This window comes from Curcuma longa, chromosome 4 (assembly GCF_044706935.1).
Source record: "Curcuma longa cultivar G26 ecotype Majalengka, Jawa Barat chromosome 4, ITB_CL_G26_1.1, whole genome shotgun sequence".
Classification (NCBI taxonomy): domain Eukaryota; kingdom Viridiplantae; phylum Streptophyta; class Magnoliopsida; order Zingiberales; family Zingiberaceae; genus Curcuma; species Curcuma longa.
In genome coordinates, this window is record NC_133864.1 from 12880128 (window position 1) to 12905361 (window position 25234).

The 25234-nt window shown below is 36.1% G+C and overlaps 4 protein-coding genes across 6 annotated transcripts; 2 read left to right on the top strand and 2 right to left on the bottom strand.

The window, feature by feature from the left end:
* Positions 1 to 1389: 1389 nt before the first annotated feature.
* LOC141826197 (uncharacterized) lies at positions 1390 to 6862 on the top strand. Of its 3 annotated transcripts, none has more exons than XR_012601624.1 (8): positions 1390 to 1764; positions 2172 to 3520; positions 3610 to 3782; positions 3919 to 4136; positions 4211 to 4279; positions 4582 to 4675; positions 6248 to 6320; positions 6420 to 6447. XR_012601624.1 is itself a non-coding variant. In XM_074713441.1 (8 exons), the coding sequence occupies exons 1-7, from the start codon at positions 1390 to 1392 to the stop codon at positions 6536 to 6538; spliced, it is 2376 nt and encodes a 791-aa protein (XP_074569542.1). In that variant the 3' UTR covers positions 6539 to 6576; positions 6657 to 6862. The 3 variants fall into 3 exon arrangements, 2 of the variants coding, with proteins under 2 accessions (XP_074569542.1, XP_074569543.1); XM_074713441.1 differs by lacking the exon at positions 4582 to 4675 and adding an exon at positions 6657 to 6862 and having other exon boundaries at positions 6420 to 6576; XM_074713442.1 differs by lacking the exon at positions 4582 to 4675 and having other exon boundaries at positions 6407 to 6533.
* Positions 6863 to 8684: 1822 nt separating this feature from the next.
* Positions 8685 to 13550, bottom strand: LOC141827832 (uncharacterized). The gene is made up of 3 exons (XM_074715161.1): positions 11017 to 13550; positions 9068 to 9252; positions 8685 to 8983 (listed from the first exon to the last, which is right to left on the bottom strand). The coding sequence occupies exon 1, from the start codon at positions 13548 to 13550 to the stop codon at positions 11169 to 11171; it is 2382 nt and encodes a 793-aa protein (XP_074571262.1). The 3' UTR covers positions 8685 to 8983; positions 9068 to 9252; positions 11017 to 11168.
* Positions 13551 to 14408: 858 nt separating this feature from the next.
* Positions 14409 to 18135, bottom strand: LOC141827642 (uncharacterized). Its single transcript, XM_074714932.1, has 3 exons — positions 17956 to 18135; positions 16029 to 16620; positions 14409 to 15467 (listed from the first exon to the last, which is right to left on the bottom strand). The coding sequence occupies exons 2-3, from the start codon at positions 16569 to 16571 to the stop codon at positions 14613 to 14615; spliced, it is 1398 nt and encodes a 465-aa protein (XP_074571033.1). The 5' UTR covers positions 16572 to 16620; positions 17956 to 18135; the 3' UTR covers positions 14409 to 14612.
* Positions 18136 to 21994: 3859 nt separating this feature from the next.
* On the top strand, positions 21995 to 24849 carry LOC141826600 (elongation factor 1-delta 1-like). The gene is made up of 8 exons (XM_074713858.1): positions 21995 to 22077; positions 22749 to 22861; positions 22943 to 23059; positions 23144 to 23234; positions 23414 to 23537; positions 23635 to 23748; positions 23852 to 24013; positions 24655 to 24849. Coding segments are annotated over exons 2-8 (696 nt in total). The 5' UTR covers positions 21995 to 22077; positions 22749 to 22775; the 3' UTR covers positions 24657 to 24849.
* Positions 24850 to 25234: the final 385 nt, after the last annotated feature.

Genomic DNA, 25234 nt, shown 5'->3' on the forward strand with positions numbered 1-25234 from the left:
CTTTTTTTGCTGTGGCTGTTCTTGGGTTCTCGAGGTACTGTTTGTCACTATACACAGCACAATTTCCATGTTATGGGATTTTTCTGGGGCGTCAATTTAACTGCGACCCGAAGGTACTCTCGTCAGATCGGAGAAATGGTTTTTGTTTAAAATATTGCTTAGGGAGTTTTTTTATCTTTAGTCACATGTGTTGATTTGAAGTGATTAGGTGAAAGCCTTTCATGATAAACGTATTCAGTAAAGTTCCAAAAAGATGTGTACTCAAACTAGAAGAACCGCGCAGGTGCAATCTACTACTGTTTGAATGTAAGTCTCTTTCATAGTTGAAGTTGCAATAAATTAAATCTTAAACTCATATAATAATTACCCTGCAATAATTTTAAAAGTATGTGATCATATTATATGTTAAATGAAAAAAAGGAATTGGTGCATCTATAACGATTAAATTACATTACCTATGTTTATTGAATACATTCAAATGAAAATGCACAAATGATTAGTAGGGGCCAACTCAAAAAGTTAACATTCGGAATGCCAATTAATAATGTCTTATTACTTAAAGAATATAATACATAGTTAACATTTTATATATGGTTATTTTTTACTGTAATATTTTATTTATTTTATCAAAAATATTTTAAGAATATATATATTATATATATATAATTATCAATTTTGAGTTTTTTTTAACTTTAATGAATATTTTTGTTTAATTACCAAAAGATTAAAAAAATAATGACCATTAATGATTATATTTTCCCTAAAGCTTTCTTAATGATATTGAATTTCTAATTGATAATTCTAAAACTTTAACTCATCACGAGTCAAGTCAATCATTGATGTCTAAATTATTATCAAAATACTTACTAATGTCAATACCAAAATTTATATAATTTTTTAAAAAATAATATTTTAAATTGAATGTAAATGGGCCCATACAAAATAACAATTATTATCGTTAGAGATGATATCATTCACCTCTCCTTAGCTATTCTTTCTAAATTTTTGGAAAAAAGAATCATGATAGCCTACTAAACTAAAATGCATCAAGACTCCATATTTCACAATAAGTTAAATCATATAAAAATTGATTGTCTTTCTTTTTTTAATTCTAAATATCAATTGGTAGAATATGTGAATTAAATCATTAAAAAGATCTAGAGAAATATATTTGTAACAAATTAAATTTCTTCAACGTATTTGAACCAAATCATGAGGAAATATTATAACAGTTACAAATATTTATTAATTTCAGTTAAATATTCCGTTAACAAATATTCCGTTATAATATTCCGGTATAATCATATTTAGAGTCAAAGATTCCGTTATATTACATGGCAAGTATTACCCTATCTCTTAGTTTACCGTCCCGAAATCAAGATCCTCGCCATGGCCAGCGGGGAGCAGCTTTCCCTCTCCTCGAGCGGCGGCAAGCACCAGAGGTCTTCGGACGATCATGGCGCCGAGGCCTCGTCGAAGCGGCGGAAGCACCATCACCGCCGCCGCCACCGTCATCGAAGCAAGCAGGGACGCGAGATCGGTGAAGATGCTCGGGCTACCTCTCCCGCGGACCAGGCGGTGGCGTGTTCCTCCGTTGCGCCTATGCCTGTTGACGACGAGCTAGAGGAGGGAGAGATTCTCGAGGAGGACGAGCATCGACCCGAGATTAATGGAGAGAGTGTTGAAGGATTCAAGCTTGGTGGAGGCTCTGACGTTGAAGCAGCCGATATCAACTCCTCTGGTGTTGATGGTGACACTAATCAGGTCGGTTTTGTTGAATTTCGCCTCTCTCATACTTTTTGAAGGGTTTAATTTTGGAGTCAGAATCTCACGCTTTTTCTCCCAGTAATTTAGTGCATTAGCTAGTATCTTAGTTTGCGATATGGATGCTGTTAGTCCAGTGAAGTGCTGTGGAAAACGAACCTACTTTTACACTTTCGTGATATGTACATGCATATGCCATTTTTATCTGCTGTCTCTAATGTTTCTTAATTGCCTTTCATCTGAATTGATGTATGTACAGTAAGGAAACAATTGTCGAAGAAGAAAAGCCTTTTCCCATTAGAAGTGAAAAAACCACCCACTCCTATTGACTATTGCCTTTATTGATTTATTTCATCTCTTACGATTTTTGAGTTGTACTATGGGAATTTACTTACCCATGATTGCAGATCTTGCATGCGTCAAGTGATACTACATGCACACAAAGTATGAAGGTGTTTGCTCACAATCAGGGTGTTCCTAAAACTGATATTTCTATACGGAGTGGGAGAGCTATATACGATGAAGATACTTTAGCCCTGAAAATTGAGAATGTGCCTTTGATTATCATGGAGAAAGATATTACATTTAAAGAAGAAGCTAAACAAAGACAACTAAAATCATCAGAGAATGATGTAAATGACGCTAAAGTTTGTGTAACATCAAAATCTCCTGTTTCTAGAGAACATTCTCATTCAATAAATCCTGGGAAAGAGGATGACTTTGGAAAAAGGTATTCTGACAATGACTCAGAGATGCTTGACTCAAGGGATCATATGGATTCAAGGGATACTTGCGGAAGACATTCTGATAGTAACAAATGCATTCCTTCTGAAAGATTGTCCAACAAGTACCATGAAATTGGAAGATCTCCATCTTCCAAAGGATTCCATGATAAAGCATGGCATCGAGATAGGTCCAGGTCCTGTGATCACACAGAGAGGCCCTCTTATGAGAAGGTTTTACAACCCCTAGCCAATGATGATGATCTGGTTGATTCAGAAAGAGGTTCAAGGGATGATTCTGAAAGATATAATATGTTCAATAATGATGTTGCTATTAATCGAGCAAGCATTAGAGAACTACAGAATGAAAGAGAGAGTAGCATCACCAGGATACAAGATGACAGGCATGGAAATCGGGACAAAGATAGGGAGAGGGAAAGAAACAGTAGAGGCTCCAGAGACAGGGGTAATGGGGACTTGGATAAAAGGACTTGTAGGGAAAGAGAGCAGATTGGTAGTCATAACAGACATGATGCTAGAGAGTACCGGCATGGAAATCATGGAATAGATAAAGAAAGGGAAAGAATTAGAGGCAGCATAAAAAACAAAGACAACAATGAGTTACAAAAAGAAGTTCGTCCAGAAAGAGAAAGCAGTAGATATAGTAGAAATGAGAAAAATCATGATGCCCGAGACAAGGATAGAAATAGAGAAAGATACAGCAGTAGTAGAATTGAAAGAGCAAGAGATTCCCATAGTGATCTTAAGAGGGAGAGGAACCAGGATAGTAGATATGAAAGAGACATAGTTAACGATCATAGACATAAGAATCCATCTCTGGACAAGGAAGTTAATGTGCATAAAGATAGAAATCATGAACAGATAGAAAAAGATAGGGGCACTAACTGGGATAAACATATGGAATCCAGACACACAAGGCGTGATGAAGTGCAGCATCACAAGGACAAATCACGGTCTAAGGAGGCTGATTTTCATATTGACCAACCCAACGAAGACAAACAAAAGTTTACTAGGTATGAGACATATGGGGCAATATGTTAGACTGCAACATTTTAACTTAATCTTGTTGCCAATAATGTCTCATATTGTATATATTTGTCAGGGAGGAAGAAGAAGACTACCAAGAAAGGATTGAACAACAACTTGCCAAGCAAGATGAAGAAGATGTTGATAAGATCAAAGAAGAAAGCAGAAAGAGGAGGCAAGCTATATTGGAAAAATACAGACAGCGTCAGTTACAACAAGTTGAATCTTCATGTGATGGCAATGTGAATGGTAATACACTTTTTTCTGAACTTCCATATTACTAGGTATCTGAAAATGGCTAGTCTTTATGCCTTTACTTTCATGTATCAATTTTTCCTCCCTGTAATTTACTTTGAATGATAAGTCCTTGTCTTTTAACTTGAAGCAATTGATAAAGCTATTTTGGACAAGAAGCAACAAAGCTTGCAAGCTACAGTACCAGTGGACAAACCTAATGATCATGAGCTTGAAAATGCAAATGATTTTGGAGATACATCTGATGTTGATACATCATTTACCGTAAAAAAGTCATTATTGCAAATTGTAAATTCAGCTGATAAAGCATTGAACACTGCTGGAGGACTTGGGGAGGGTACACCAAAAGTTAGTTTCATCATAGTTATTTACCTTATGAATTCATTATTAAAGTTAGTTACTTATCTGTTTATTTGATTTAGAGTGAGAGATCTGCCGACATGTTTAGTGATGACATATTTGGAGAATCACCTTCTGGGGTTAGCAAAATGGTAAACTCTTTGACCTTGCATATTAATTTTTTCCTATCTGCCGTGCGGTTTTCCCCTACAGATTCAGATTTTGATGGGACAGCATTTTTTACTTGGTCACTATTTTTGGATTGTTGGTTTGGCTGCATTAGTTGGTTTCTAGCTAGCCATTATATGATTACTGCGTTTAAAAAGTAGTAAACATGAACTAATTCAGAGGATGCAGCATTTGGCAAAGTAGTAAAAAATGGATTAATTCAGAGGGAATGGAGAATATAGGTGCTTATAATTTTTTTTAGAGATGACTCTTCCAGTTCATGCAGGTCAAGGCTCTTGAGGTTCTAGCATGGCTTCAATGTTTAATGCATGGTGATAATAAGCCTTGTGGAAGATTTTAGCAATGGAAGAAATCAACTGGTATGGTGATTAGTTATCTTGTGATGGAAATCTTCCACTCCCCAAGCAAAGTTATGTTACAGTATAAAATACACACAAGGATATATTTGTGTTCACATTAGATTAATTGATTAACTCTTAGAAAATGAAACATGTGTACTGGTTTACAAGAAAGAATTATGATAGTTTTTATATTCTAGATAAAATATATTATATTGGCATTGACTGTTATCTAGTTTTGCTTCCTTGCATTTTTATATTATTGATTTGGCACTGATGTTTCATGTTTGGTTGGTAGGAGACTAGTAAGCAAAGGGAAGTTAACAAAAGGGGAGGGGAGGGTAAGGATATAGCAAGTGAAACAAAGAGAAACATCATAGTTTGAATACTAGTTAGAAGAAGAAATGAAGGGAATCAAAAGTTAACTAATTTGTTCTCCAAAAGTTCTTCAAATCTGATGCACATAAAGGAGAGCAAAACTATTAATTCTCTCTATAATTTTATCAATTTTGAGGCTTTGTAACTTATGTATAATGAAGTGGAGGAGCATAACATCTTTTCATGTCTGCCACACTGAAATATTTCTCTCAATTAGAAGATTTTGAACCTCTACTTTTCTTTTATATTCTTCTCCTTGAACCCGAAAGCCTATGGTTTCTTGCAACATGTGCTGGATTAGTAGTAACAGTATCTTTAGGAAGGTTTTAAGGAATTAAACATGCTATTATGAATGAAATGAATTTCTTTTACTCATAATCTGATATTCAAGGAAGCCAACATGGTTAAAAGTAAACCTTTGGACAATTTCATAACATGTTTTTAAGCATTATACAAGAAGGTTTCTAAGTCTTTTTTCTATTGCCATTGGGAGGTAATAATTAGCTGGTACTCCCCTTAACTTTTGTGTATGGGAGAGGGAGAATAATACATGAAATAATTTAAGCATGAAAGGAGGACCAAGTGATTCCAAAAATGGAAGAGTAGGAATCATTGATTGGAAAATTGGAATTGACAGCAAAGGTTGGCAACTCACATGTGACGTCATCAAGGTATCAATAGTTCAGCTTTTGAGCTGTCAATTTGGCATTGGAATATAATTTTTAAATATTATGTTTTTTTTTTGTTATCTCTTGTTGATGCTAGTAAAGGTCTCCTCTTTCTGAAGGTGATCTCATTGGCCAATTTCTCACCACTCTAATAGCTAGATAAGGTTATCTAACTAGAAGGCCATATTATGTCTTATTTTGTTTTTCTTAAACTTTATTCCTTGAGCTATTATTTGATTATGTTGACTTCAATTGCCTATCTATAGATGTCTGAGAGAGATTTGCATTGCTTAATGCATGTATAGTAAGTAAATAGTTATGCTAAGTTGTCTGCTGTTGAGTTTTTTTCATTCTTGATCTGCTGTATTATCTGTAAATGTTGTGGGTTTTAAATTCACCTTATTTCCAATGCTTAACACTTCTATTTGTTGATACATTGCACTTGGAGTAGGTTTCCTGGGCAATCAACATTGATTGGTAGAGTTGATACCTAATGCTAATTAAAATTATCTTTCTTAAGCCAGTATATGCTTCTTATGTGCTGTAGGTCAAGGATGAAGGACCACAAATAGATCGAAGTTGTCTTAATGATAATTGGGATGATGCAGAGGGTTATTATAGTAAGTTTGTCCATAGTTTGATCTTGCATTTTTTCCCCTCTCACATGTTGTGTTGAGACTTCAGAATTTGCCTTTTCATGATCTAGCTTCCTTCTTCAGGTTACAGGTTTGGGGAAGTGCTTGATGGTCGTTATGAGGTTATTGCATCACATGGAAAGGGTGTTTTTTCGACTGTTGTTCGTGCAAAGGATCTCAAGGCCAGGAAGAGTGATCCTTAAGAAGTAGCTATTAAAATAATACGCAATAATGAAACAATGTAAATAATATAACTTTTATATTTACTTGGAGAATTTGTTTTTCAAGTTGTGTTAATCTATGATTTAAAATTTTCTCTAGGTATAAGGCTGGTCAAGATGAACTTGTCATTTTGAAGAAATTGGCAGGAGCTGATCCTGAGGACAAGCGGCGTTGTGTTAGGTTTATCTCATCTTTCAAGTATCGGAATCATCTTTGCTTAGTTTTTGAATCTCTTCATATGAACCTTCGTGAGGTTCTAAAGAAATTTGGTCGTAACATTGGACTCAAGCTTACTGCTGTGCGGGCATATGCGAAGCAGCTTTTTAAGAACGGCGTCGGGTTTTTCGGTGATTTGAGGTGGGCAAGGGATTTGGAGGCCCTGGACGCCACGGCTTCCGATAAACCCCAGAAGTTGACGAGATGTTCCGCCATGGAAATGGTTGCTGGAGCTGCTTTTTGCAGAGTAGGAAGAGGAGACGACGGCATTGCGGCGCACGACCGAGCGCAGTATTGCGGCGGCTCGAACGCTCGCGTTTCTGATCAAGTCCCATTCGTGGGTAAATTTTACACGTGTCGGTTGTTATAGTATTAACACCAAGTAAATGGAATTTAAAGAAGACAATTTATTATAACCCTTATTATTATACTAATTAATAATTTAAACAGGACATTAGAAATGCCACTTGTGAAAATTTAATTGTTGAAGCTTATAAACGTATAGAAATGTTAAAATACATTTAATTCTGTAAGCTTATAAAAATCATACAATTAATTATATTTTATTCTTTGTCAACTTAATTAACACAATCATTACATATTTAAAAATTAAAATGATATATTTTTATTAAATTGTAGAAGGGGCATCTCATCCCACCTCTATATATTTTACTTTTCAAAATTATCTTTATTTTTAATATTATTATAATTAACAACTAAAACTCCATAACTACTCTACCATAAATACGTTAAATTTGATCAACATTAATAATTTATGTTGTAATAGTTATAATTTATAACATAACATGAACAATTCATCTCTGTCAACATTGTATTATAGTAACAATTTGACCTCTAATCAATATTAATAATATTGTATTATAATAATTATATTTTATAACTTTTATAATATGTATATTTCATCTCTGATCAATTAATACATGCAATATCATATTATAATAATTATGAACCATAAGTACTATAGCATAGATAGTTTATTTATGATCACTAATCAGTATTATGTTGCAATATAATCAATATTATGTTGCAATATAATCATAATTATATTATTATAATAATTATGGAATAATAATTGTTATAGTTATGTAATAATTATAGAATTATAACTACTATAATTAGTAATAAAAAAATAATTTGAAAAGAAATATATATAAAGTTGAATGAGAGTGAGATGAAACATCTTTTTGATAAATAAAATTTTTTTAAAAAATATCTCTTTCACTATTCTAATAAAAAAAACGTTCTTTTTTTAATGTTTGCCCTAAAAAGAATGGCAAAGTTATTATCCATTAAGGTGATGCCTTGCTCTTATTTTGTATTACAACCATCACGTTCTCTTTTATCAAGGTATTCCATTCACTTTGACTATGGAGGAGGAAATAATGTGTGTGCACTTAATTTTTATTGTAATTTTGCGCAGGCCATTTTATTAACTTGTTTCGTGGCAATCGTTGACAGTGGAAGAGAAAATGAAAAATAAATAAATCTCAATTAGTCCCATTGATTATCTCTGAGGTGACCAGTCCAGCCCTATAAAAATTTTCCACCGGCCACCAAGATAAATCAGGAAATATACGCAGCGGTCAACCCAGACGCCCAGTATCCTTTGATTGCGCTCCCCATTTAAAAAAAAATTTCTATAAATACGTCATAACTAGAGATCGAACCGTAGATGTCTGGATGACAATCCGAATATCCTACCATGACATCATTGTCCCAAGGACATGGAAGAGAAAATGAAGAACTTATCATAACTATTATTTGCAAATTTAATAAAGTTTAAGCCCTTCCTATCATGACATTTAATAGTTAAAGCATCAATGACAAAAGTTTGGACATTCTTGACTCGTCTCAAATTATTTTTCTGCAAATTGCTTAGCAAGACTCATTTGCAAGTTCGAATTGAATGTAATGACAGGGAAGACAATTAAATATCCCATATCTCAGAACAAACTGTTACAAGCTTTAGAAGACATTGATGCAGCATCACATAAGCTAGTTCTCTTACCAACTATGTTTCATTGTGTTGTTTCAGTCCAAGAGGTACCGGGACGAAAAAAGGTCGCCGATACCATTATCTCAAGAAGGCCGATGACTCGACTGCAATAGGGTAATTGGAGCTTAATCCTATTATTGTTGTATCCTTGGGGACAATTGAGATTCATTCTGAGAAGAGTTTTGATGAAATTCTGCAAGAACCATTCTTAAGGATGAATCAGTTTGCACAGAGAATAGGAAACAATGGAGTGAAACCAGGTTACGATTGAGTTCACCAGCGACCATGATAGACGAGAACAAATCCGTTCCATAGGCATGGGCAGTAGATAAGAGCAAGCAATGAGTTTCTTCCATGGCGAATCAGCATTCATTCGTGCCAATTCACTTAGTGTTGAGGTCCAGGGGGTACCAACTAGAAACATACCTTCTTCATTGTCTGTCGTTGATGAGGATCAAAGGACTGTTAGAAACATAGTAGAAACTAGTTAGCATCTTCAAGATATATTACTGAGCTAAATCCTTCAAAGGATGCTGAAAGAACTAAGAGCTACACTCTCATCAAGTATTGCATATTATTTGAAAATGGATAAGTATTCATCAAGGACTGGTAAATATTTTCCAAGGATTTGTAAATAGAAGCACCAGCCTACTATTCTTCAATAGTTTTTTTAAACTATTAACCTATTAGATGCATAACTGGCAAATAGCAAATCACTTCAAACTGAAAAATGGCACCACAAAATATAATAGCTAAAGATTGATGCATATTATAAATCAAAAGTAACTTGATAAAATGAAATTGTTCTGGCAACAGATTATTCAATTCACTATCTAATAGACAATGTGTAGGTGGAGTTCTAAGTTCTCAGTTACTTTAAAGATGTGACAATAAAAGGTAAGATATAAGATACTTAGAGATAAAGCTTAGAGATAATTGGCCTAAGTTTGTCACTTAATACATAACTGAATTTGCAGCTTCTTTCTTGAAGAATTCTAGCAAATTTTTTTATAAATCTCGTGTACACCAGAACCAGGTTGGAAGAAAAGACGAGTGACTTCTCCATTTTGTCAAACAAGAATATCTTTCTTGCAATATTTCTATCTAGCCTGTGCATTTCTCTTAACCGTCATTAGCAAACATTTAAGCCCACAGGTAGACATGTACTTCAAACCTTGAAATCCTTATGCCAAAATGTTTAAGAGGATTACAACGTTTTAAGCTGTGAGCTTGCCAAGTCAATAATGATCCAAGTAAACATTTTCTGTTTCAACATAAGCATGATTTTGTCACCCTCTCATGCATGATGAAACTATGAGAGGCAGTTGACTCAATGCTTGGATAGAGTGCTCAAGAAATGCCTAGCATTTGGCAGTATCATTCAAGTCATTTGGTAATCGTCGCATAGCGAAATGTTTCAATTTGGATAATTTTCATGAAACATTTCCTGTTTCATCATAAACATGATTTTGTCACCCTCTCATGCATGATGAAACTATGAGAGGCTGTTTGATTTACAAGGAATCATGTAGTTTGAAAAATGCATGTCATTCACATAAAATAGATTTAAAATGAGTGAATCGGAATGACACTCAACCAAAAGTGTATGCCTATGACACAATAAAGGAAGAAATAAAGGGATATTAAAGTTGCATTAAAGGCATTTTTTTTTAACGAAATCAGATCAAGTGTCATATTTATTGCCTTTTTCAAGGAAGAAATCAGCATTCAATAAAGTGTCATAAAACTAGATTACTGTATTACACATCATCAAATTAGAAGTACCATGGTAGACTCAAACTTGACCCTAATAAAAATAAGTGAGGCACTAAAACTATTACACAAAAATCTTATTTCTCCACAACCATATATCTTCACTTAGTTGTCAGAAATATAGAGTTACAATTGCTGGAGCGTCTAACTTCTACTTAATGAAATTTTGTCTGGATCAATTTTAGTTACAATTATTGAGAAACATGAGGATACAAATTACATAAAATCATTTTACACGTAATTGAAATTGAATTTGAAGATCCATGATAAGCAAGGACAATAGTGGAACAACAAACAGAATAATTATGACATGGAACAATCAGATAAACAAACATTATCTTTGAAAGAAATGCAATTTGTGAAGTTAAAACAAGAGAACTATTGAAATAGCAACTTATTTTGAAGATGGACAGCTCTCCATTAAAATTTTTGTGCAAATGTGGTTTCACGTACCTCAACCTGTTGAACCAGATGGTGTCTTCTCATACTTAATGAAGTGTTCAATCAAGTTATAAGCCAATTGAAGTTGATACAATACATGAGATTTCTGCTGTCACCTTTCTAAAGCAGCAAACACTAGGGAGAAGCATATAGCCGAATAAGTTTTATCCAGGACCTTTGGTTACTCTCTTCTGACGCTTAATAAATCCATCCATCAAAGTAATATAAATTGAATTATTAACAGGTACGCCTTTCTTCACCATTTCTTCTAGCACAAGCTTAGCTTCTTTGAGCTGCCTACTGTTGCATAGCTCATTAATGCGTTCTGAGTAGGCAGAAGAGCTAATATCTTCTGTTTCCACCTTTGAAGCATCAGACAACCCCCCTTGTTCCTTGTCTGTCCCTGATAAAGTTTGGGCTTCTGATAACGATGGGAAAGTCCACTGCTCAGGCAATTTTCCCATTTCAACCACTTTTGACAGCAAGCTCTGTGCTTCTTCTGATCTTCCTGCCTCAGATAGTGCACATAGAACTACATTATAAGAGTAGGCATCAGGCTTAAGACCCTTATACTCCATGTCTCCAAGAAGTTCCATTGCATCATCAACTTTACCATCCTTGCAAAGTCCTTTTATTAGAGTATTATATGCAATTACATCCACCTCCTTCCCTTTTGAAATCCACGACTTGAACAACTTAAGAGCCTTATCAACCTTAGCATCGTTACACAAACCATTCATAAGTATGTTACATGTAATTACATTTGGTTTGAATGATTTCTCCACCATCTTATTATGAAACTGGAAGGCTTGCTCCAAATCACCCTCTCTACAGAATCCATGAATTATAGTATTGTATGTAGTCTCATCTGGCACTAACCCCCTCTCCATAAGCTCATTCAACTTCTTAATTGCCTCCGCTGTCCTGCCTGACCTGCACAATCCACTGATAACAGAATTATATGTTGCCACTTGCGGCAAAATCTTTTTCTCATTCATCTCATCCCATAATTTCATTGCTTCATCAGGATTCTCATCCTTAAAATAGGCATTGATAACAGTACCATAGCTAACTTCATCAGGCACAAAACCCCGCTTTGGTGGGCTACGAAGCACTTTGCATGCTTCATCAAACCTCTTCATTTTACAGAGATTGTGAAGGACAGTATTTAGTGTGAAGGTGTCCATCTTCAGACCTCTTTCAACCATTTCGTTCATCAGCTCAAAAGCTTTCCCCACTTCTCCCGCTTTGCAGTAACAACTAATCAAAGTATTATAGGTGATGGGATCTGGTAACACTCCCTCATCCTCCATCTTTCTCAGTGATTCAACAGCTTCTCCCATCTTCCCCTCCCTGCACAATCCTTTGACAATAATGTTGTGTGTGACCAAACTTGGTTTCACACCTTTTTGCCTCATCTCTTCAAAAACATGGAATGCATCGGAGCTCCTGCTACATTGGAAGCATCCATTGATAAGTGTATTATAGGTGACCACGTCAGGGGGTGTGTGAAGTCTCTCCATCTCACCCTTCAAACGGAAGGCTTCGTCAAGGCGGGAGTCACAGCACAGTCCGGCAACAAGCATGTTATAGGTCCAAATGTCCGGGGGGAAATTTGACTCCGTCATTGTTTCGATGACCTTGGTAGCCTCCTTCAGCCACCCCAGGCGACAGTAGGCAGCAATTATGGTGTTGTAGGTCGACCGATTATGGGGGACTTCCTTCGTTTTCATTTCAGTTAGCAGATCTCGTGCTTCCTTCAACATGCCCCTCTTGCAATAGCCGTCGAGGATGGTGTTGTAGGTGATGGTGTCTGGGTCCACGCCAAACCCGACCATTCTGGACAGGAGGGCGACTGCGTCACTAAATTGGGCACGGGAGCAGAAGCCGTGAATGAGGATGTTGAAGGTGTTGGTGCTGGGGGAGACGCCAAGAGAAACCATCTCATGGAAGAGAGAAAATGGGACGGACGGTGAGGTGTTGGGGGAATGTACGAGGGCGGAGAGAAGGGTATTGGAGGTGAATAGGGAGGGACGGAGGCGATGACGGCGCATGACCTGGAAAAGCTGAATGGCGAGGTGAGGCTGGCGGAGTTGAGCATAGGAGGCCACGGCGGTGTCAAGTACGGATTTTGGCATCTTCGGGCAACCACGGAGGAGTTGAAGGTGGAGGAGACGGCGGCGGTCAAGGCGGATGAAGGATAAAAGGAGCGACTTGACATCGCTGAACCTGTTAAACCGTACGAGGAAAGGAAGGAGGGCAATAAGCGAAGGAAGAAGCTTCTTGGCGGCGTTGGGATTGCCGGAGGGAAAGGAAAAGCGGCCATGGATGAGTTGATAGAAGGAGAGGAGGGGAGCGGGGGAGGAGGAGGGGGAGGAGGCCACGGTTGAAAGAATAGAGGCGGCGATCGGCGGAGAGAGGCGAGGCAGGAAAGGGGCTAGAGACTCCTCGATGGGAGGAGCGGAGGGTGACTGGGAGGCGAGGAGGACGGAGGCGACACTCTCGACTAGGTCTGCTGCGGCGGGACCCTCCGGCGAGGGGGGCATCGTAGGAGGATTAGAATGAGCAGTGCGGCGTCCAAGAGGGAGACGCTGCGGAGGCGGAGGCGGAGGCGAGAGCGGCGGTGGCGGAGCATCTCGAACTCCGGTAGGTTAATAGCAAGGGACAAGGAAGATTGGTAGGTGGGCCTATTATTGGGCCGGAAATGGACTCTAATACTACTAATCGCACTCTAATCCTCAAATACTAGATTTATTTTTTATTTTTCTATTTTTTTACTTTACTCCTAAAATTTACGCGATTCACTAAACACCCCTAAAAAATAGAGCAATGATACACTATATAAAAACACAATATGAAAATGTAACATGATACACTATAGACATGAGTCACACATTTATGCAGTGGATCACACATCCATGCAGTGTAGTGTGTCATGTTGTGTTTTTATGTTATGTTTTATATCATTTTTCTCAAACATGAAGTGTAGTGTGTCATGTTACATTTTATATTGTGTTTTCATGTAATATATTATTTTTCTCAAAAAAAATGAATGACGTTGTTCTGAATTCAAGGGTTAACAAATTCTACAATGTCCGGGGGCATAGTTGAGTTGATTACGACGGGACAGATTTACTGAAGTGGACAAGGATCGAATCTCGATGAAATCAAAACAATGTCCTCCTCTGTTGTGATCAACTGCAACTTTTAAATTTACTTTAGATGATCATGAACCGTATAAGACCGTTGGAATACGACGGATTCTATCTTTTATTGAAGTTAATAAATTCTACAAACCTTATTTGAGCTTGTTGGCATAACTTTGCATTGAGACCGACATCGTCCGTATTATTACAATGCACATACGAAATCTAAAAACTCAAAGAGATGAACATATAGCAATGTGTAACAATGTTTCAGCAGCAGTATGATGGGCTTTCTTCAATCTTTGATCGAGCTACAAAAGTTTTTGAAGATGTCAATAACTCGCAGCACTTGAGAAAAGTAGAGTACACTCTCCTTGATCAAAATAAATGTAAAAAAAAATGTACTATAGTTAAGATACACTTCTGTACACACTAGCAATGAAAGAAGTATTCTATTTGTTCTTAAACATCATCAACTCTCCAACCTTCGGGCAATCGCCATCTTTGGTGCCAATATATTGACACCCTTGGCCAATGGGGAAATCCAAAACTGTAATCTAGTGGTTCATCCGGCAATCCTCCAATAGTTAAAGGCAGCCATACATACCTTGAATCCCTTAGCTCAGAAGGGTTCCATCGATCTGCCATAAAAATGAATATACCAGACAAACCTTGCAATGGTACAACAAAGGTGCTTTGCGCAAAGAATGTCGTCGACCTTAGGATTCTGTTCCCTCCGATGCAAGGATTTCCCATGGTCTCCCAGGGACCCATGATTGACTCAGCTGCGTGTGCGAGTGCCTCATTGGGAGCCCAACCTGTACAACCCGAAGTGATCATATAGTAGATCCCTTGGTGCTTGAACAATGCAGGAGCCTCTCGATGCCGTGCGACCAGAATTCGCTTCATGAATCCAGACACGTTCAGGTAATCATCTGTTAATGGACTAACATGGAGCTCACTGTTGTCGTTGGAAGAATAGATGATGTAAGCCTCTCCATTGTCATCCTTGAAGATGGTCATATCCCTACTTTCACAGCCTTGCGGACGCATGCTATACAGAAATGTAAATGGTCCAGTAGCAGAGTCACTGACAGCCACCCCAACCGAGGCTTTAGTGTAATTGCCATCGTCGATATGCATCCACATGACGTACTTATCGGTTTTATCATTGTAGATCACTTTAGGGCGCTCAAGGACATTGGACTTGTGGAGATCATGGGACACATTAGTTTCCTCTCCTGGTAGAACAATCCCCTCGTTGGTCCATGTCCACAAGTCTTTAGAGGAATAGCAGTTAACCCCAATAATATCTACCTGAAGAAAAACATATAGGTGATAAGTCCATCTTTCTAAAGAGCTAACAGAAGGAAATTTTAGAATTTAGAGGAAAAAAAACACACTATACAATTGGAAGACTACTTAAGAACTATAAAATTCTATTTGAGTTCCATAGAACAAAGAAAAATATGCGACACAAGAATATGGAATTTCAATATTAATTTATCACTGCTGAGTATGTTTGTAGCCCAAGTAAATAAAGAGCAAAAGAGTGTGTGATCAAGATGATATGCAATTCATCAACTCTCCCGAGTGTTAGAGGGATATGGTAATAATATTTGGACTCTTGAAAAACATTGCGATAAATACTGACATGTATATGACTATTGAGGACTTCAAGCAACATATATCAAAGAAAGGCCGAACGATCACCAAATGTTAAACAAACAATTAGAAAAGATTAACAAGGTGAATTTAGAATTTGCTGAAGATATTAGGATGCAATCAAAAGGTAAATGCAACTTTCAAAGCAGGCAAAGAGGATAATTTCAATTCAAATTACAATATAAAAAGTATAAGCAAAATAATTAGACTGACCCGTGCAGCTGAGCTCTCATGAGCATGATAAGTTGGGCCATCTTTGTTCTCTCCGTACCAGTAGTATGTCTCTGTATTATGATCATATAGAATTCCTCCACCATGGGCTTGAATTGGGTTGCCATCTGTATCAAGCCACAGTTGTCCCGGATAGAAATGCATGCTATCATTCCCTTCCTTAATTGGACTTATTGCAGTTTTTTTGTTAGGGAAGAAAAAGGCATGCACTTGAGAAGAATCATCAAGGAATTCCTGAATTATTGAAGTTGGTTTTCTTGGTCCTTTTCTCTTTATAGCACGAGGAGATCGCCGGTCTTTTGCAGGCGTAAAATGATATTCCTCTTCTTCCACTTTTTCCAATTTTCTAGTGTCAACAAGATGATTTGAATGCACAAGGTACTGCTTGTCATTTTGTTGTATATATGAATAGAAATATAAAATAAGAATGAATCCTGTCAAGCTCCAAATAGCTAAATGCAAACATTTGATTCCTGCATTGCAATGGAAAGCAGATGATTTCCGGTGTTTGTTTCTGATCCTCATTCTTCTTTTTTCTACCTCCAACACAATGCTGCAGTATTAGATATTAAACCTATACAGATCCAGAGGACAACCAATCAAATTTATATCAAAGTAGCCCTGACACTTCCTAAAGATTTAATCAAAACAAAGTCTCAGGATCTAAAATAAGAGACAAACCTAATATCACAGTCCAGTAAATAAACACTGAAGCTATGTGTACATAAAGAACCAAGTCATTGATAAAAAGCTAAAGAAGTGTAAATTGGTAAGTATAAGATGGACTAATGATTTTCACAGTTGCACACATGAATTCCAATTTGTAACAAATCATAGCCATAAGTCAGTCCGTTGTTAAGTTTTCCATTATTTTGATTTAGACTAAATCAATATAGCCATCAAGATTTCTGACATTTAGTTGACAACTTAATGACCTTTCATCACGGCAATTGACATTTCAAAGAATCAGACTATAGTTTATTGTATGACAATAGTTGTGGTGACAACATTAGTCATAAAAGCACTCTATAATATTAAACTTGCAGAGAATAGAACAGCTGGGCTAATTATTGCTATAATTGCTGCAGATTATAAACTTCATATGATCAATTGATCATGAAAGTTGCTAAGGTCAAAATTTTTGCATATTTGACACTTCAAAATCTAATTTATGAATATATCATTCTAAAACTTAAAATCTTGTGTATATTGCATAAGTAGGTTTATCTCAATTAAAATAGTAACTTATGATTGTAATCAACAATATTGTGCACTAACTTTATATATTATATGCAGTGTCTTTCAATTTAATCACTTATCAATATATTTTATTAATCTTTTGAAGTTTATTTATTAAATAATTCAGAATGGCTTTTGAATATGAAGATGGATGATTACAAGGAGATAAAAGTAGAAAGAAGAGGGAATGAAAAAAAAACACGAGTTTAGTTTAAACTAAAGGTATTTGTGAGAGGTTTATTTAAGAAGAATAGATATGCACTATTAGATTTTTGCAATGGCAAATATGCTATTTCATAATCTTAAAAGCACAAACATGCTTTACTCCTTCCATGAAAGACCATGTCTCAATGTTCTATAAGGTGTAGTTTCATACAAAATCAAATTCAATCAGGGGGAACAAATTACTTGCTCACTAAAACCATTTACTCTAATCAGTTTGCCTCATCTTTAACCAATCCTAACAAAGCACAACAAACTTTCATTTTTTTCTGCCAAAAAACAAAGACGGCTAATCTATTAAAGGGCCATCAGTCTTCCTTCAAACAGAAATTTCAGAAATACGTACTCCCTCCTCGCAACAAAACAAGCAGATCTAAAGCGGTAAAGACGACGAAGGTCATGGAAATAGATTGCCCCAAATTAAGGAAAGGAAATAGGAAATAGCTACCTGAGAAGATCCTGAGCATGACTGCTGATCTCGAAGCGTCCGGCATGATCATACAAACGCCCGCCTCGCAGCAACCTATATCTCCCCAAATTTCTCTTACCTCTTCTAATCAATTGCAACAGAAAGAACGCCTTCCCAGGGCTCCACGGATGCCCACACGGCACCTTCGCGTGTGGGAGAGACGAGGTGGGTGACGATTAGATTGACAACCAAAGCGATCGCCCTTTAGATCTGTGCTGTGCCTCCCCGGTGATTTCTTTCACTGCAGTAAAATATGCTGGACTCCCATGTTTCACTGCAGTAAAACAGCTGAAATTAATTAAAAGAAATCTATTTTTTTTTAAAATAAAATACCAATTACATCAAATTAGTAAATTACTAAATTGTTTTAGTCAGAATATGAGTTTCTGTCGGCATGAAAAGCATTATTAGGCTTATTGTTTAAAGGCAGAGCCTTCGAGAATGGTGACGTATGATTATGTATCTATACTTGGGATAGTGCCTACTCCATTTAAGGAAATGAATCTTACTTCTTAACAACATATCCACCAAACAAACAAGATAATAGCAATAACATAAAGAGAGGGGAAAAAAAACAAAAGGAACCAAACCATGCACCTTTTTTATCCACTTTTTTCAGAAATAATTAGTTACATATTTCAAGTCGATGCTTTTTCAAAAGCATTTTTTTATTAAAATCATTAAAAGAGGTTAATGTGACTGATTAGTATTACGTGGTATTAATAGTCAAAAGATAAATTAATGTGTCAAGATAAAAATTAATAATTAATACATAATAGATTATCATTTTAAAAATCGATGATCTCTCGGCCTTTTGGCTACTCGTCCACCTCGCCTCTCGGCTTCTTGAACTTTTGACCTCTCGGTCTCTCGATCTCTCATCCACTCCAACTCTCGCTCACTCTATCTCGCCCGGCACTCCATCTTTCGGTCACTCGCCCTCTCGTCCATTTGGCCACCATCCTCCGCCTTATACAGAGACTGCAAAAGTTCTCAATGGGTGTGGCATCTGTAAAAGAGTCAAGGGCGGTTACGAGAATATTAGGCATGATTCCCTGGATAGCACGAAGTCAAAATGTAAGAATAATCAATGATTGTCACGTCACAAGGCAATTACGAAATTGACAGCTTGGTTTCCCAAATGCCTCATGTCTGCGCCTCTTGTCAGCAATCGACAGGATCGGTCTCTTCAAGCACGACAGACGACTTCCCTCAGGTCGACATGGAGATGTCTTTCATATGGGTATATAAACCCTCCAATAGGTATATATGAGAAACGCTCTCGGCAACTTTGTATACTCATCTTCTTCTTTCTTCTTCATCTTCATTTCCTTCCACTGATACTAATTTGAACGTCGAAGTGGTCTGTCGAAACTCTCTGATGTCAATCTAACCTCTTTTATCAATTTTGCCTTCAGGTTCTTTCATCAACAAAAGCGGAATCTCACATACATTAGACAACTTAGCTTGTAACGATGATTTGACCGTTTACGACATCCGACCGGAACATATATGTTTCTTTTGTTTTTTATTAAAATATAACAACTATATGATTTCATAATTGTAATCGCTATAATCTCATAATAACGATAATAAATATTGAATATTAGTTGTTATAATTTATAATTATTATAATATAATATTGATTAATATAAAAAATAAAATGTATATTGTAATAACTATAAATGGAAACTGTTGCATCATGATGATAGTATGGTTGATAAAATTGAAGTATTTATATTGTAATATAATAGTAATAAATTTTTATCCAATAATTAATTCTCAGCCTAGCCTTATGAAGGAAGGTCATCCATCTGCTGGAAATTTGAAGTGTAACATATTTCTCACAACTATATATCTCAACCTTTTCTCAGAGTTCACAAATCAGTTTTATAGATTGTTCCTTGCACAATCAAAGTCTACCAAGCAATGACACAAGAAGACCACCGAATCACCTCCATGGACAAGCATAGATGGTTCTTCATGGATGTTGTTATTAATTGGTCGATTCTCAACGAATGTGAAATGCACCTTCCCTGTGATAGATAGTTTCTTGTGATTTATTCCCTTTCAAGAAGTGTGAAAACAATTACTCTTTCAGTTGGATATACAGTCTTGTTGCATCCCACGCACTTCTCTCTGGTGCCAGCAAAAGCACTTGAGACTTTATTTGCACTCTGAAAGTAATCTGTCATCTGCAGTGATCACCGAGAATGAAGGATTCAATAGACAACAAAAATGCTTTCTTTAACATTCTTTTCTGGTTGGAAGGGTGATCGATGATAATGGTTTGAAGGAACCATTCACGAGTGGTGGCAGCAGAAGCAGGCCTTGTGGTAGACACGGTCACCGGCGGTGAGCTTGTCTGCCATGGACACCGTCTTCTCGCAGGCCATGCACTTGGTGGTTGTTCCTTGCAACGCGGCAACGCCATGCATTCTATCTTTGCCTCTTTCTGCTTCGAGGAGCCCAGCCATACAAAAGACAAGAACGCCATGGATATGAAAGAAAGAAGAAGCGAGCAGACAACTACGTACTCCGTTGCGGTGGAAGCAAGCAAATTGGGAGTGCGGCAAGGGATAAAGCACAAAATTAGTCGTCTTTAGTTTTACGCCATTCCTGCAGCAGCAGCAGCAGCAGTGATCGACAGATTAGAAACGAAGGCATTGCTCGAAATCATCCACAGTAGTTGCTTCTAATTCTGGCATTCTGTGATTCAAGAATCAAGCTGCGTGATTGTTTTTCCTATTTGTTCGAAGTGCCATTCATCAAATTTTGGCATCGTCTGAAGTAATCTGATATTTACGAAGCTAAAGTGAGTTAATTAAACATGATAATGTATTTCTTGAGTTAATTCTCAGCGATGTTTTTTTTTATGGAAGGAAAGTAAATTATAATAACTTTGAGTGAGAGAAATTAATTTATTAAGGATATCCATCCGTGAGATTCGAACTTTATTTCATTATTATAAATTTATCATTTAAGTACCAATTCGTCCTTGAAAGCAAAATATAAGTCATCCTCAATATAGAGAAAGTTAGAATTTTTCTCTAAATGGGGAGGCGTTTGGGTTGGCCGCTGCGTGTACTTTCCGATTTACCTTAATGGACAGTGGAAAACTTTCGTAGGACCAGACCGATCATTCCAGAGATAGTCAATGGACTAACTGGGATTTATCATTTTCAATACGAAGAAAGTTTTTTTTATCTTTCGTGTGTATTTTCCTTCTAAGACTATAATGCAAGTGCTTTATTTTAATTATAGTTGGTAATTTAGTTTAATTATACTAAACACCTTACTTTGGCCAAAAAAATCCTAATTTATTTAGTTATATTAAGTGTTTTAATTTATTTTTTTAATAAATGATGCATTTATGATTTATTTTAAAAACTCGAGAAATGAAGTTATTTAAAAAGAAGCTTAGAAAAAACGGAATCATGGAAAAGGTATGTTTTTTTTATTAATTATCAAAATAATATATCATCCCATTTTTGCTATCCCAATTAACCCTCTTTATCCCGCACCATTTGAATATATAAAAATTACACCAATGATTAACTAAGTATTAAAGTAATAGTTATATATGAATCATAATCACTATAAACAATTATAATTCATATATATATATATATATATATATATATATATATATATATATATATAATTTAAGTTCTGATAAGTAATATACTATAGAAATTATGAATAAGAACTATATAATATTGTAGAATTATAATTCATAATGGTTATAATATAAATATTGATAAGACTATTTAAATTTAAACTGCTCAAATTTAAAGGTATTATGGTCAAATCAAAAGGAGTAAGGAGAGTGGGGAGTGTTATTTTGATGATTAATGAAAAAAATATCCTTTTGAATAAAAGAGGTGCCTATTTATTTTTGCCCAAGAAACTTCATTTAAACTTTTTTTGTAAAAAAAAAAATTCTAATGATTTGGACTTAACCGGTTCGATAAAACCGCAAGTCATGGGAATAAGCATAGGGTTACGCTCCCAGACTCCCACGGTCATAGTCTATAAATAGTCGCCTAATTGTTCTCTCCTTCCCACCGCCGCCTGGTCGCTTTGGTCTTCTCCGTTTCTGTAAACCCTAAAACCTCCTTATCTTTGCTTTTCTTTTTTGATTTCTGTTATGAATCGTGGCAATTCGTTTTTCATTTCTTTGATTCTTAATCGGCTGTATCGGATAAGTGTTTTTCAGCAATTTCCGTTGTGGTGTAGTGTTCTTGAACGAAGTCGTTCTTAATTTTACTTTTTATTTGATGGATTCGCGGTTTCTTCTCGAGGCGATTTACGACGCTGTTTTCTTCGCGATCTTCTTATAGGAATATATGCTTTTCGCTTTCCGTTGCGATGCACAGACTTAATGTTAGACTTGCGAACTGTGTCATTACTGTTTAGAACTTTTCCGGCTACAAGTTTAGATTGATCTAGCAGGAGATTGTATGTCGATTTGTAGTTCTTCGATTTGAAGATGCTGCTATTTGGATAGATGAAATCGTTGATTGAAGTGGCAACAAAAAATTTGTTCATTGGTCTTGAAATGCATGTGAATAAAAAATTGAGATCTTTCCTTTCTAATTTCCCATATGCTTGTCACCCCTTGAAATTAAGTTTGTATTTCTTCTGTTATCAATTGATGGTTTTCTTTTCAACTGAATCTATGGATGCTAACCCCTATTGATATGTACGACTGCCAAAATGATACCGAACCTTTCAAATATCAAAACTTTGATTGCTTGAGATGGTTCCAGGAGGCTGCTTATTTATTCTTTTAAAAGATGGCTGTTGCTTTTGCCAACCTCAATGCGGCATCTGGCCTCCAGAAACTTAATGATTACCTTCTCACCCGCAGTTATATAACTGGGTAAGGTGTTTGGATAAATTGTTAACATGTTCTGCTATCAGTGATGATAACATCTCAAAATTTTCAATTGGTACATTTCAGTTACCAAGCATCCAAGGATGATATTGCTGTCTATGCTGCACTTAACACACCTCCATCCTCTGAATATGTCAATGCAGCCAGGTGGTATAACCACATTGATGCCTTGCTTCGTTTGAGGTATGCACATAAAGTTGGTTTAGTTTATTTAAATGCAGTATTACTATGTATCTTTCCATGTTAACTTGTGTGGTATAATGTTAGTGGCATCTCTGAAGAAGGGAATGGCATAAAAATTGAATCAACTGCTACTCTGCTTGAAGAGATACCAGCCACCCCTGCTGTTGTTGACAAAGTATGTTTTTTTACAATGGCTCTTATTTGATAAAAAATTAAAATTTAACCTAGTGAACCATTGATTTTCAAGAGTAACTACTAGAAAAATCGTAGTGGAATGTGATGAATGCTTATTTATTAGAGGGAATCATGTGATGACTGATGAATTACTTTTCTGATTATAACCGGTAACTTCAGGCCCCAGTAGATGAGGATGATGATGATGATGATGTGGATTTGTTCGGGGAAGAGACTGAAGAGGAAAAGAAGGCAGCTGAAGAACGTGCAGCTGCTGTCAAAGCCTCTTCCAAGAAGAAAGAATGTAAGTTTGACAAAAGGTCAAGTGGTGTTTTCTGGATGTATAACTATTGTGTCTTTGCTATCGTTCTCTTATGCACTTGCTTCCTTTATTGTGACAGCTGGAAAGTCATCAGTGCTGCTTGATGTGAAACCATGGGATGATGAAACAGACATGAAAAAACTAGAAGAAGCTGTGAGAAGTGTCCAAATGGAGGGTTTGCTCTGGGGAGCCTGTATGTGTACTTTTACTAGCCGACACAAATGCATTTTTTTTTCTTATCCTAGTTGTAGAGAAATATGTACTTAATGATCTATTTATACTTGTTCAATATGCAGCAAAACTGGTACCTGTTGGGTATGGAATCAAAAAGTTGCAGATCATGATGACTATTGTGGATGACTTGGTTTCTGTTGATAGCCTTATTGAGGAATCTCTCTGTGCTGAACCCGCGAATGAGTATATCCAGAGTTGTGATATTGTTGCATTTAACAAAATATGTGAGTGGTTAACTTTCTCCATTCATCCATTCTCAAATCTTGAAGTATGCATTAGTTATAGCCATTTCTACTTATCTTCTTTTCTAGAATGAATTACCACATATAGTTGATATCTGCCAGTGTAGAATAACTTATTTTGATTACATTTACCTGTCAATGTCATACAAACGGGAATATGAGATACTCATACTAATACGAAAGGAGACTTGAGAACTTCACCATACTACACTAGGAGATTACCTTTCATAAATTGTATTTATTTACAATTGTACAAATGCTAATGATTTATTTACAAATAGTCCAATAAGGTTAATCTTCCTTCCATTTGTCCCTGGCAAATGCAAAGTAGTAAAAATAGTTGATTGATTAAATGATATTTTTGTACCTTGGTAAATGGCAATTAGTGATATCTCTGAGATCCAATTAAATATCTTATGTTTGCATCTATACATTTGGAAAATTGAAGTAATGTCGATGTATTCTGTTTATTGGATTAATGTTACAATCTTATGTTCTTGAAACGACATTATAATTTTGTTTCTGCATGATTTTGACATTGCGATGGTTCCCATCATCTATTGTTTTTTAAAATTGTTTTGGGGTTATGCAGTTGAACTGACTCACATTGATGTTTATTGCAGGATTGGTTTAGGAACCTCATTGCACTTGAGATTTCTTGTCATGTTATTGTCTAAGACGTTCAGTGGTATGTGAGCCTCAGTGGTTTCTTGCTAGCTAAGTTGCTGTTTGTCTTTCCTCATTTGAAGAGCTTATCCTATCGAACATGACTTGGAACGTCAATTTAAGTTTCAATGAATTTTCTTTTGAGTTCAGTATATTCGAAGTAGTTATTGCATTGCATTCTGACGACGATATATGATATTTATTTGTTTGGTCATTAAAGCAACGCGTGTTGATCTATATAACTTGGTACTTACTAATCAATAAGCTGCTAGATTGCAGTTCATAATTTAATGATTGGAAATTAACCTGCTTGTTGTGTTTTGATCTTCCGTATGCAGTTTTGCTGTGAAGTCGACGAGTACAATGGTTTGGCATTCCATTTAGATGAATCCATTGTTATGTTTACACAGTCCATCAGCATCTTTTCTCATCTTTGTAATAGGGAAAAAAATAAAAAGAAATATATCAACTAAAAAACTAGATCGCTCTTTCTCTAGTTTTGTACATATCTGGACGGAAATAAAACTGGCCGCATAA

Bases quoted from the DNA above. Each gene is read 5' to 3' on its own strand.
- LOC141826197 (XM_074713441.1), top strand. From the start codon at position 1,390: ATGGCCAGCGGGGAGCAGCTTTCCCTCTCCTCGAGCGGCGGCAAGCAC. The intron at 4,137-4,210 runs GTTAGTTTCATC...TATTTGATTTAG, and splicing joins TTGGGGAGGGTACACCAAAA to AGTGAGAGATCTGCCGACAT. The intron at 4,280-6,247 runs GTAAACTCTTTG...TATGTGCTGTAG, and splicing joins CTTCTGGGGTTAGCAAAATG to GTCAAGGATGAAGGACCACA.
- LOC141827832 (XM_074715161.1), bottom strand. From the start codon at position 13,550: ATGCCCCCCTCGCCGGAGGGTCCCGCCGCAGCAGACCTAGTCGAGAGT.
- LOC141827642 (XM_074714932.1), bottom strand. From the start codon at position 16,571: ATGAGGATCAGAAACAAACACCGGAAATCATCTGCTTTCCATTGCAAT. The intron at 15,468-16,028 runs GTCAGTCTAATT...GTTTTTCTTCAG, and splicing joins ATGAGAGCTCAGCTGCACGG to GTAGATATTATTGGGGTTAA.
- LOC141826600 (XM_074713858.1), top strand. From the start codon at position 22,776: ATGGCTGTTGCTTTTGCCAACCTCAATGCGGCATCTGGCCTCCAGAAA. The intron at 23,235-23,413 runs GTATGTTTTTTT...CGGTAACTTCAG, and splicing joins CCCCTGCTGTTGTTGACAAA to GCCCCAGTAGATGAGGATGA. The intron at 23,749-23,851 runs GTATGTGTACTT...TTCAATATGCAG, and splicing joins GGGTTTGCTCTGGGGAGCCT to CAAAACTGGTACCTGTTGGG.